The 13,017-nt window shown below is 34.4% G+C and overlaps 1 protein-coding gene across 8 annotated transcripts; it reads right to left on the bottom strand.

Moving 5' to 3' along the window:
* Window positions 1-2,263: 2,263 nt before the first annotated feature.
* On the bottom strand, window positions 2,264-9,718 carry LOC110794084 (phytochrome C). 8 transcript variants are annotated; one of them, XM_021999030.2, is made up of 7 exons: window positions 9,335-9,718; window positions 6,256-8,408; window positions 4,949-5,771; window positions 4,446-4,742; window positions 3,867-4,341; window positions 2,673-3,585; window positions 2,264-2,535 (listed from the first exon to the last, which is right to left on the bottom strand). In XM_021999030.2, exons 2-5 carry the CDS (start codon window positions 8,339-8,341, stop codon window positions 4,128-4,130), a joined length of 3,420 nt encoding a protein of 1,139 aa, XP_021854722.1. In that variant the 5' UTR covers window positions 8,342-8,408; window positions 9,335-9,718; the 3' UTR covers window positions 2,264-2,535; window positions 2,673-3,585; window positions 3,867-4,127. The 8 variants fall into 8 exon arrangements, with proteins under 8 accessions (XP_021854722.1, XP_021854730.1, XP_056693351.1 ...); XM_021999038.2 differs by having other exon boundaries at window positions 3,473-3,585; window positions 9,335-9,704; XM_056837373.1 differs by having other exon boundaries at window positions 2,264-3,303; window positions 3,473-3,585; window positions 9,335-9,704.
* Between the last annotated feature and the right edge of the window lie 3,299 nt (window positions 9,719-13,017).

Below are 13,017 nucleotides of genomic sequence, written 5' to 3' on the forward strand. Positions count from 1 at the left end.
ATATAAAAAAGAACATAAAATTCCAGAAGAAAGAACAGTACAACAATTATGAAAATTTGATGATGAATTTAAAAAACAACATGAAAGAACAAACAGTACAACAAGAATGAACAAACAGTACAACAAGAATGAACAAACAATACAATAAGAATGAACAAACAGTACAATAAAAAAGAACAAATAGTCGACAAGTATGAACAAACAATATGAGCGCGTCGTTTTTGGGGGGTACAGCCAGAGCTGGCTGTACCCGGGTACAGCAGTTAGCGATATATTTTTCAGTTGGATATGAATAGGGTAATCGGCATAAGGTACATTAGGTTGTATGTAGGGCCGCAAATTGGATTATACACCCGGGTGCACAGTGCTCATTGTGCACCCTGTTGAACATTTATTGAAAATTAATGAACATTGAGAATGATTTCAATGTACATGTACTAGTGAAATATTAAACTATATGTTCTATGGATTTGAACTATATGTTCATTGGCTATATGTTTTTTTGGCTATGAATAATATGTTCTTTGTAAAACAGAGTGCACAGTGAGCATTGTGCACCCGGGTGCATAAACCATATTTTGAGGTAGGGCTAATGCAACCTAGTAGTTTTGCCTTTTAATCCTTTAAAAGTCACATTTTTATTGTTAGAAAGCACCTATTTACCTATTAAAAGTACATTTTTACAGACAAAAAACACATCCGTCTAAAATAATATATTACTGAATACAATGCAATCCATAAAATAAACATATTTGTTCTGAAAAATGTTGTGCTTTTAAACTGCAAAAATGTGTTTTTAAATTGAAAAAATTGTTCTTCTTAATCGTAAAAATGTGCCTTTAACCCGGTTGTAGGTAGAACTACATACAATCGTGTTATTTGGATGGAACACTACAAGAGGGGGGTGAATTGTAATATGGATCTTGCTAGCCAATTTTGCGGAATTATAAAGGAACTTAAAGCAAGTAAAGAAACAATGCAAGAGAGATTTTACGAGGAAACTTTCTAGGCCCAACTAGAAAGAAAACCTCGACCCACTAGGGATTTCAACTCAAACTCTTTTCATTATAGGGCAACAACTCAGTTACAATCCTATAAGAAACTCGAGCATTACTTGAGTTCCTCTACGAACTCAAGTTCCCAATAGCTGTTCTTTCTAACAACTACATTCTCACTGACTTCCCTAAAAGTTTCTCTTGACTCTTTGGCTTCACTCGGAGCCTCCCTGTTTTTATCTTATAGACTTCACTCAAAGTCTACCCAATTACAATAGGAACTCACTCAAGTTCCTACCCCTACACACCAGGAACTCACTCAAGTTCCTGCTCCTCACTTGGTACAAGGATTCACTCAAATCCTTGACCAATTCCCCATTACAAGAGTTCACTCAAACCATTTCCCAACTCTTAAAACAAACGCTTAAATAATAGTACCCCTCTAATATGCAACACTTAAAAGAACTGTAAAGGAACTAGAACTTGTAGTGTAGGAACTGACAAGAACTTGGAACATAGGAACTGACTCATAAACGTGAAACAAATATATTTCTTTAATTACCTTCCACGTGAACCAGACTATGTGTACGTGAAGTCAGACACTTTAGAATGAATGAGGATGCATCCTTTTATAGCATTCAAAAATGCCTTGGCCACTACTTGGGAATGAATGAGGAGTAGCAGAGGAGGAGGAGGAGAAGAGGACGCAAGAGTGGTCGCGCCGCTGTTTTATTATTATGCAAAAATAGGGGTGCCGTCCAGAATTGGCGGCACTAACCATGGTTATACCGCCTAGAAAAAGCGGTGGCGACCATGGTCCAGCCGCAGATCTTGGGCAGCTGAACAACGGTCACATCCACTATTTGTGGGCGGCATAACCATGTTCAGAGCCACCGATTCAGGGCGGAACCCCTGTTTTTGCAAAATAATAAAAAATTGCTTTAAAAATTTTGAACCACCATTTTTTAGGTTTATTTGTACATTTGTACATTCATTTGGGAATTAATTCATAAATTTGTACATTCATTTGGGAATTTTGTGATTTTCCTTTTATTTATAAATTTAAAATTTTGTGAATTGGTTATACTTCTGATTCATGCTCGTGTCGGGGCTCGAGCCGCATCCATCTTTAATGTTGAATGGGTGGAGTGCTTGATGGCTAGCTAGAGAACAACACAAATTTAATACTTCCCCGACCTATGCACTTAGGCAGGGCCTGGGAACGTATTATTGCAAGTCGGAAAAACAACTTTAGTCAACAACAGAAATCCAGAATAAAACTAAAAACTTGCTAAAGCCATTAATGCCACACTTTTATAAGCGTCTCAAGTTGTTCAGTATATGTACAAAATGTACCCTTCAGTTCATATTTACTCTGTTTGAAAAAGCATGTGCACAAAACCAAAACAGAAACCATCCTTCAGCCCAGAAAACCAATCTCTCAAATAAAACAAGATGGTTGTAGAAGTATCATCAATCTCCACATTTGAGGTCGTTCCTAGCCTTAACACTCTACTGCCAACTCCCTTAAACGCCAACCCTGGAAATAAACCACTGACAAGTGACAAACATATAATACATCCAGTTGCCAGGTGACTGATACACCCTAATACTCAACTCACAAAAAACAAAAACAAAAAAAAGGAAAAATAATGCGAACAAAGGTTAACAAGATACCCAAATGTTATGCGACTGAGAAACATCATCTTTGCATCACGGGTATTCCATAGGATGACAAGATTATCATCTCTTTGATGGTTGGCACATTATCATAGTACTCTGGGGTTTGATTTAGGTACGAGACATTTACCAGGGCTAAGTTTCCTTACAAAGCTACGAAACACCTACATGTACATCCATATTGGGGATTGCTTCATGTATTCAGAGATATTACCTAAATCCAGATTTATATGCCAATATGCTTACTTATTTTGAGACAGAGAATTGCACTTTGTACGAGTATACGAGAAAGTGAACATCAGTGATAACTTCACTCCAAACCATTAAAGAATACTTGAAAGAATACTCCAAGAACATGACCATCAGCATACTTGAAAGAGACCAAGGGAAGAATCCAGTAAACTGAATAAACAAAATGACAGGCCCTCCTAGCTGAGCATGTAAAAGATCTAAAGCGTAATTAACAGGGCTTAAGCTCCACTTACAATATATGAGTCCCAGAAAAAAGAATAAAAAGAAACCAGGAACCAGATTAAGGTCAAAAGAACCAAAGTTCTGTCAAAACCTGCTGCGTTAGCTCCCTCTCCAGAATTGATGCCTTTTATTCTAAATCCATGCAATAAACTTCCTTACCATGCAAATTCGTTGGAGGTGAAAAGGCATCAGTGTAATCATATATATTTTATTTCCTAAATCACCACGTTCTTGTTAATTAGAAACTGGGAAAGAGCACAGAAACTTACAAGTAGGGAAAAAAAGAAGCAAGGGGAATGTGCCTCTTAGAAATCCAATCTTACTTTTTTCTTAGAGTTAAAAGTAGAACACTGTAGCCTATCCTCTACTAGTCCAAAGGTGTCGGCGCCAGCAGTTGAGACTTGGTAAAAGACCACAGAGTTTATAGCACACCGCCCTGGTCATAAGATTTAAAAACATGAGAATGAAAATTCCAACCTCATGCTTAGAAATCCCATAAAATTTTCTCCTACACATCTATAATGGACATGCAGGATCTTTCAGTTAAGCTTCCATATTATTATTATAGGGTCAGCTACTCAGCTACATCAGATACAATAATATCAATCCCAACAAAAAACTCGACAAGTTTATATACTGAACAAGATCATAAGTAATCACTTTAAAGTCAGAATTGTGGAATATAGGAATTAGAAAAAACAACAGAGACAACTGTACCTAGTTAGAAGTGAAACTTTCGCAATGTAAAGTAAGGCTTGAACTGCAAAATGGATCATGGAAAGCCAATTCCCCTGCAAGTTGAATCGTAGGCAATGTCTTGCAGAATAATTTAAAACAGCAGACATCCCACTAAATCATCAGAAGCCTCACCTAATCTTATTGGTGCAAGGCTACGAAGTTCAGTTCTTGAATTGCCCTCTTCGGAACTGGGTTGAGATAGCTTCCCCGTTTTGATGGTTGTCTTGCTGTAAAGTAACTTCACTTGTGGCCAATATCTTGGACGAGTGGAAATTCTAGGTGAATGACGAAAGATGAGTGATCTTCTCCCCTAAGATATTGTAGAGTGCCATTCATGATTCTCACAAGCTTGTGGCTAATGTACAAGCCCAGTCCTTCTCTTGACATGCCTGTGCTACGGTGGAACATCTCTTTAATAAGATCTTCTGGGATCCCTGGGGATGGATGTATAATCCTGCAAGAAAAAAGACTCATAGATATTCACCATGAGGCTACTAATTGAGGAATGCATAACCATATTTTAAAATCTTAGGAATGTCATAAATGCCTGATTATTACCTAAATTCAACACGAAGAAGCTGCATTGTTTTCCCTAGAGATTCCCTTCTAGGATTCACCATGAACATAACAGAGGATTCACTACATGCAGGGGTAAAACGGATAGCAACTGCCAAAAAGTCTGAAAGGACTTGTTGTAGCCTCAAATTGTCTCCATCCAGATACATAGAGGACAAACCAGCAGGTGAATTGCGCATGAGCTGCACTTGGCTTTCCTGGCTAAAGGGTGTTACCTGACTCATTACAGCCTCAAGAACTTCCGCAAGATTGAATTTAGCAGTTTTGGTTTCCATGTAACTGCAACCAACAGTCAAAACCATGCTAGTTTCAGAAATCTTATCCCCTAATATAAATTATTGATAGAAAAACCAAAAAAGGTTAACTTCTTAAGTTATGAAAGAAGTGATTTCTCTGACAACTAACTTGAATCATCAAATAAAGGGAGCAAGCAAAGTAAGAAATGGAAAAATAAAGAACTCCAAATACTTAAATGAATATCCTACCCTTCCTCAATACTTGGGATATCAGTGTCCTCAGTTATCTTCATTAACTGATCTTCACACAATGCTCTCGTTACCATCAATTGCTTTTGCCCTCCATTCAGCTCAAATGACTCCACTAAATTGCGAGTAAATAGCATCCCTTGTATTGGACTTTTGATCTGTTCACGAAAATACTCCAACTTATGTAGGGTATTCTCAGCCGCTTTTTTCGAAATGCTCTGCAAATGCATGGTATATTGAAGTTCTGGACTAGGTAAATGGAGAAAACACAAAACTCCAGTGACCTTTCCATCAGGATCAGCCCGTGGACTTGCAGAGAGCAATGTATCAATACATTTACCATGCCGATCTGAGAACATAAAACACACTTTATCTGCATCCTGACCCCCAATTATTTGATTTAGAAGTATCCTGAGTTTGATTAAGGTGTCGTGATCTTTGACCTGACAACCGTTACTTTCAGTAGTGAAAACCTCTCCAAGAAGCATCCTACCTATGACTTCCTCTTTTCCAAAACCAGATAGTTTCTCCATTGCACCATTCCACTCCAAGCACAAACCTTGCTCATCCATCATAAATATTGGGGGAATAAGATGATTATGGTTCCTCACAATTCCAGTATAATCACCCTGCAGTTGAGTATATTTGTCCATGATGCTTTTCTGTAAAGTAACATCTTGCCCGATAAAGCAAATTCCTGTCACATTTTCATTTGTATCCCGACTACAACATGCATTTACTAATATAACAGGATTACCCTTTTCATTTTTTCCCAGGGAACCAAACGTTCTTAATCTTACTTCGACATCTTTCTCTTCTATGCCTGCCAATTCAAATTTCCATGAAATGAGAGTTCAACAGAGAAAAATAATAGCAAGAAATATAGCGCAAAATTAATGGCTGAACAGGAACAAGAATGCCTATGCATAGTCTTTATTGCAGCACACATATACATTATGATCACTTCTCAGGAATTATCACATGCCTGCCATTTTCTGAAAGTACAATGTAAATTCCATTTTACTTCTATTAAATCAACACAATGACAAAATCATAAACAGAGTTACAAATTTTTTTTATTTTTTTTTATTTTTTGCAACTAACATTAGAACGTTTGAAAATTGCAGACATAAAATTGAACTAGCACGTTCAGACACCATGGAAATTTATGAGTTACCAAACAACATCAGTGTTATGATGAATAAATGAACAGACATCCACCTAAACATAATAGTTAAAAAAATGTGTACTACTATGGCGTGGTAAAATAGCTTGAAATAAAAATATCATAGTCCTTAACTGACTACCTTGTACAGCCAAGGAGAGCAGGTTTTTAATTTTTCCAACTGTTTCATCAGCCACAACATCAATCAAAGGTAACCCAACTGCTTTCTCTATAAGTAAACCAGTTATCTCAGTCATTTTGACATTCCATCCATTAATGACACCAAACACGTCCACAGAGAAAATAGGGACAGCAGCTGTTTCAATGAGACGAATTATTTCACCAGTGACAGTTTGGAGTTGATTCACTAGTGAGTTATCAACTCCGGGCACATTCACAATCATTTTTGAATTGTTTGTTATGGTTTTTGAATCATTTGTAGCACTATCCTTCAATAATCCTCTTAATATGAGCTGTAATGAATGGATAGCATCCATTTCCATGTCTTCCCAAGGTAGACTTCTCCACTTGACCACCTCTAAGAAAGCATTAAATGATGATCTTGGATGCATCTTTCTTCTATCATCAGTGTCAACAGGGTCATGTTTTGCACCACCCCATTTTACTTCCTTTGCTGTATGAGACCTAAACCAAAACAGGATATCTTTTGAAGTTATTCTAACTGCAACCATCCCACAGACTGCATCCCCAAGTTGTGAAGCACTAGGATAACCAGCTTCTTTAAGGCTGTCAGTACTGAATCCTTTAGTGGAGCCATGGTGATCAACAAGCCACTGTGATAAATCTTTAAGCTGTTCCTCTGTTGGAGTATTACCAAGTAGCCATACTTTGCTATTAAAAATGAGCGCAGCACCATCGCACTTAATCAGGTCCATTACATTAGGTGATTGGGAAACAATGGCTATAGGGGAGTCTCTCATGAGCATGTCACAAAGCACAGTTTGAATCCTCAAAATGTGTTTTTCTCTCATTTGAGCAGCCAAACCAACTTCCCTGTTTATCTGTATGCCAAATACCTGAACTAAAAGCTCACATGCAGATCTTCGAGGAAATGAAACAAATCTGGGTTTTGTGTGATGACACACAACCAAGCCCCATAATTTCCTTCCTCTCCTTCCATCATTAACCTCATCATCTTCCTCATTAATTGTCACGGCCATTACAAGAGATGCAGAAGTACCCATATTTGCCATATACTGTGCATGACAACCATGTGGAGCTCTTAAGGTTGATCCACCAAGACTCAGTGGTTGAGTCAGTTTTTCATCTTGAATCACCTTTACAGGAGAAGCAAGACAATCACATATCATCCTCACCTTATTTCTCAAGAACAAAAATCTTGAAGCTTGTGGTATATCAGTTGCTGGATAATGCAAACCAAGATAAGGTTCCGATTCAGGCCTACAATACTCAGCAATCACTTCCCCATGCTCATCATCGTGAAATTTATACACCATAACCCGATCATAGCCCGTTAACTCCTTCACTTCATTAACTAAAACATCACACAAAAGGTGAATGTTATGGCTGGGTAATGTTTGCAATCTAGAAATCCCGTTAGCTGCAAGCTTATAAGACTTTAAAGCTCCTGCAGTGGTTATGTCTGTATCATCAACATTTACTGGCTCCAAATCGATTACCAACCCCACATCAATTCTATGTAGAATGGCAAAAAAAGGTTTGCCCGAGTTGCTACAATGAACAAGCAAGGGATTGAGAAGATTAACCTCAGGAAGATGTACAGCTTTTTGCAGTGCAGAAGCACTTGATTCTTTAAAAAGTGTTCTTACATCGGTTCCAAAACTTAGAGCCTCGTGCTGTTTGATGCTAGGGACAGAATTTGAAGTCAACTCTAACATATCAGGGGCATTTTCACTATACGCAAGGACACGAAAGTCCTGCTCGTCAATGGCAATCAGACACCCGAAAGACTGAACGAGGCTCCCTCTTTGGATCTTTTGAAGATAGGAGGATACTGTTGAAGGAGAAATATTGCTAGTAGAGGTTGACAGATTGACATCAACTGAGGATGAATAATCAAACAGGCGCTTCGACTCTTCAAAATCCAAGGCAAGCTTGGCATCAATGGGGGTCTGAGCCATTACCAGGGCATCATGTCTTGAACGAGCCGAACTACCCCTAGAACTTGTCCTTTGAGTTGACCTTGAAGACATCTTACTTGTCTTTTGAGTTGACCTTGAAGACATCTTTCACACCAATTCTTCTCTCTTCTACTAGCTAATAAAACCAGCTTCCTTATTCAAACCTACACGACTAGAGTATTAATACTTTATTAGTTCTTTACTACCAAAATTCCCATAATCAACTAAAAAATGATAATCAAGGAGCAACACCCCCCCACCCCCCACAATTATTCTTCCAAATAAACAACAACTTCATATTTGAGTAAACCCCATTTCAAAATTAACCTTCAATGATCAAATGAATGAAGTTTTAAATTTGTGTAAGGAAAAATTGACATAAATAATCCCACCTTTCACTCATTTTCTCAAAATAATCCCAACTTTGGTTTATTTTAGAATAATCCAAACTTTAGGGGCTACCTTCTCAAAATAATCCAAACTATAAATTTAACTATGTACAATAGACCCAAAATGGATTAGTAATGGCAAGAAAAAAAGACTTCGGATTATTTTGAGAAGGTAGCCCCTTTAAGTTTGGATTATTCCAAAATAATCCAAAGTTGGGATTATTTTTAGAAGATGTGTGAAAGTTTGGATTATTAACCCAATTCAATTCAACAAATCCCATGATTGTCAAATGAACAAAAAATTAAAAATTGAGTTAAACCCATTTCAATTGATCTTTCAATTATCAAATGAACAAGAAAAGAAAAAGGTAAGTAAAACTCATTTCAACTAATCCTACAATTACCAAATGAGCAAAATATTCAAAATTGAGTAAAACCCATTTCAATTTAGCCTTCAAATATCAAAGAAAAACTCATACTATTCATTCTTCTCATGATCTCATCCAATCTTCGTTTCTACATCCCAAGTACTTATTTCAGGGGAAATTCAGTAAATTAGGCAAATAGCTCACCCACGTAAATTCAAGAAAAATCAGAATTTTAGCCATAATAGCTGGTAATGAAATCCCTTCAAATAAGAACTACAAATAAGCCTAATTAAAATTCAATTCAAATAAAACTTAATACACTTGAAAGGAATTGGACATACCATGTAAAGAAGAGCTTGAAATGAAGAGCAAAACCAAAAAAAAAATCTGGGTTAGAAGAGAATCATTTAAAAAGCTTGATTTTGGTACTACAAAGAACACAAAACCCACATAAAAAAAAAGTGAGAATCGTGAAATTTTGATAAAAGAAAGTAAAAACAAGGGACCACTGTAGAGATGCCAGATGCCACCAAACAAATCTGTAACGAGAGAAAGATGAGTGATGGTTTCTCTATAAAACATGGCCCATAATTTTAACTACTGGCCAAGCAAGCAACACACTTGTTAAAATGAAAATTGAGGTAAAATTCTCATTCTATGTCGTTTTTCACTCCCATGGCCATGACTTTATCCTTTCTCCCATGAAAAAAGTCTGGATAAGTCTAACGATAAGCTCGGAAGTCGGAACCTGGACAAAATGTATTAGGATTAACTTAGAGCATGTTTATCAAACAACAAGATTATGGACGCTGTATAATAATTTCTCCGGCTTTTAATACTCGCAACGTTCGTTAGTTTCACGCATGTCAATGTACAACTTTGATCATTTATATCTTAAAATCATTTTATGCAAAAATTATAAAAAGTTGGTATTTTGAAAATACACATTGAGACGAATCTAACAAGATCTCACATGACTATGTTTTATCGTATATAAAAAAACACTACCAATAATCAAAGTATCACTACAACATAAACGAGAATATGCAACGCCGCATAACCGTTGCGATAGGCCAAATAACCGTTGCATTAGACGTATTACAACGGTCCCCTAACCGTTGCAGTTGCTGCCGTTGCTTTAGATATATTACAACAGTTTACTACAGCTAATGCAACGGTTCATTGACAAGCAAGGTAGACCGTTGCATCAGCTCTATTACAACGCCACTTTAACCCTATTACAACGGCTAAAACATTTTTACAAGAACCGTTGCTTTACATGTATTGTAATGGTCATAAACACCTAATGCAACAGTCATTGACAATTACCGCCATTTACGTACTTTTGACCGTTGCCATAGATTTAGGGACAACTATTTTTGGAAAATGCAACGAGTATACTACATTATTAGAGCTCGTATCATTTTGTAAATGGAATATTGCCTGCAATAGTAATTTGGACAAATACTCCAATATTATTTATTTATTTTTAATATTAGTTAATTATATGTGATGACGTGGAAATTCTACGTGGACGTTTTAAATGCTCTCCATAAAACTCCCTTTTATTTATATATTAGATTGAATCCTACGTAAACCTCTAGGATGTAGGAAATTCCATCTCTTTAGCTTATTTGTGCATTTATGCAATTAACTACTCCGTATTACGGAATAGTTACGTGCTTTATTGGGATTAAGTTATCTCTTGCTTGATTGTTTTATTTTCTTTTAATTCCTTTGTTAATGGTGAAATAGTTGAACCTGATTGTTTTATTTCTTTCTAATTTTTTTTGTTAAGAGAGAAAGAGTTGAACCTAGAAGAGACTTAAAAGCATGAGAGTTGTCAATCTTGCTAAAGACCTTATTGCGTATGCCATGAAGGTAAAGATGGAAGTGATCCGTGCATAAAGTTTCAATAAAAAGGAGGCCCATGCACGACCCAAGCCCATGTGACAGGTCGGGCATTCATGCCCAAGCCTAATTTCACTAGATTTAACGTGCTTTGTCGTTACGTTCCTAAGTCTAATTACCCTTTAAAATATTTATCTATCAATTTTGTACATAATATAAAAAGTTAATCAAAACATATTAAAAGTTACAAAAATATTAGGTAAAAGTTACAAAACATTTTGGGTAAAAGACTAAAAGTTATCCTAGCGTATAAATTTTTTTATTGTAGACCATGTGCGTACAAGATTTTTTTTTTAATTCACCTCTATCACAAATTCTTATTTAAATGTGGTGTACGATAAATATTGTGCATCGGAATAAAAGTTAACTCAAAATACTTAAAAGGTATCCCAGTATATGTAAAAGTTATCTATTTTAAGTGATAAAATATTATTTCAAAATCACTTAGGCCCTGTTCTTTTTAGCTTAACTGCAGTTTCAGGGCTTATTTTGCAGTTCAGTTCAGTTAAGTTCAGTTTTATTCAATTTAATTAATTATTATTATTATTTGTATTATTATATTACATTATTTATTATTTTTATTACTTATTATGATTATTTTATTATTATTATTATTATTATTATTATTATTATTATTATTATTATTATTATTATTATTATTATTATTATTATTATTATACAGAGTACGGAGTATGTAACTAATTATTTACTATAAGTTACTGTAATTTATATTTATCATTTATTATTATTTTATACTCCGTAGTAATTAATTACGTATTATTATTTATTTATTCATTATTTAGTTATTAATTATTAGCCTGTGTCTGTGCGATGCACGGATTCTACTAAATTGTTACGTTTAAATAGAGTTCCTATATACCAATTTTATATATTAGATTAGAATAGTTTTTAATTTTGCATTGAATTTTATTTTAGATTTATTTTTTTAATTATGAGAATGTTTGTTTTTGGATGAAATTGTATATGCATGCGTAATATTAATAATTAATTAATAAAAATATCTACGTGACACTTAATTATTTATCTACGTGGCCCTCGACTTTTTTAATTCAAAATTAATTTTGAAATATTATTTTTCATTGGCCGAAACCATTAGGTTTCCTACGCGGCGCTCTAATATTGGATTAATGTTTGATTTTAAATTGAATTTTATTATTTTATTTTAGAGTAGTGTTTGATTTTTGATGAATTTTATTTTAGATTTATTTTTTAATTTTTAGAGTGTTTGATTTTTGATGAAGTTGTATATATTAGTAATTAATTAATTAGAATATCCACGCGACACTTAATTAATTATCTACGTGGCAATCGATTTCTTTAACTCAAAAATAAATTAGAAATCTTATTTTTCATTGGCCGAAACCATTAATAATCCTAGGTGACGCTCTAATATTTCAGCAAATATGCCTCCTTTATATATATATATATATATATATATATATATATATATATATATATATATATATATATATATATATATATATTATTTATTAAATAATTATCATTTATTATTATTTAGTAAATAATTACATATTATTTATTAATTATTAATTATTAATTATTCTTTAGTTATTAATTATTATTTATATTATTTAGTAATTAATTAAAAATTACTAATTGTTTATAATTAATTATTAATTATTTATTCGGTATTATTATTTATTTATTATTTAGTCATAGCACTCCGTATTAAAAAATGAGCAATAATTATCGATTGAGTCAGTAGTACAGATACCCTTGGTGCGTCTAACCAAGTGCTCCATGTACATAAATTGATCATGGTGCAAGTTTATTTACGAAGTAACTTGATAAGTTTATCTCGGTAATGATTTATTATTATATTCAATTTTAGTTTATTTGTATTCGCTTTTTAATACCAAGAACAGGAACAACTATGAAGAGTAGCTCATATTACTATATTAGTGGGAAACTTTATTATCAAGATACCTATTTTCTTACTTCTATACGATTTAGGAAACTTGATTGTCAAGTTAATTAGCGACTTCATCCTCTATATTATGAATTAGTAAAGTATGCATATACGGTGTAAACCTAACACTTAAACAAATAATAAAACACACAAAAACGGGGA

Source organism: Spinacia oleracea, chromosome 2 (genome assembly GCF_020520425.1).
Source record: "Spinacia oleracea cultivar Varoflay chromosome 2, BTI_SOV_V1, whole genome shotgun sequence".
Lineage (NCBI taxonomy): Eukaryota > Viridiplantae > Streptophyta > Magnoliopsida > Caryophyllales > Amaranthaceae > Spinacia > Spinacia oleracea.

What these genes read in the sequence shown, in the direction of transcription:
- LOC110794084 (XM_021999030.2), bottom strand. Translation starts at nt 8,341, where the DNA reads ATGTCTTCAAGGTCAACTCAAAAGACAAGTAAGATGTCTTCAAGGTCA. An exon ending in ATCCCAAGTATTGAGGAAGG is followed by an intron (nt 4,743 to 4,948) that starts GTAGGATATTCA and finishes TGTTGGTTGCAG; the next exon opens with TTACATGGAAACCAAAACTG. An exon ending in CTTCTTCGTGTTGAATTTAG is followed by an intron (nt 4,342 to 4,445) that starts GTAATAATCAGG and finishes TTTTTCTTGCAG; the next exon opens with GATTATACATCCATCCCCAG.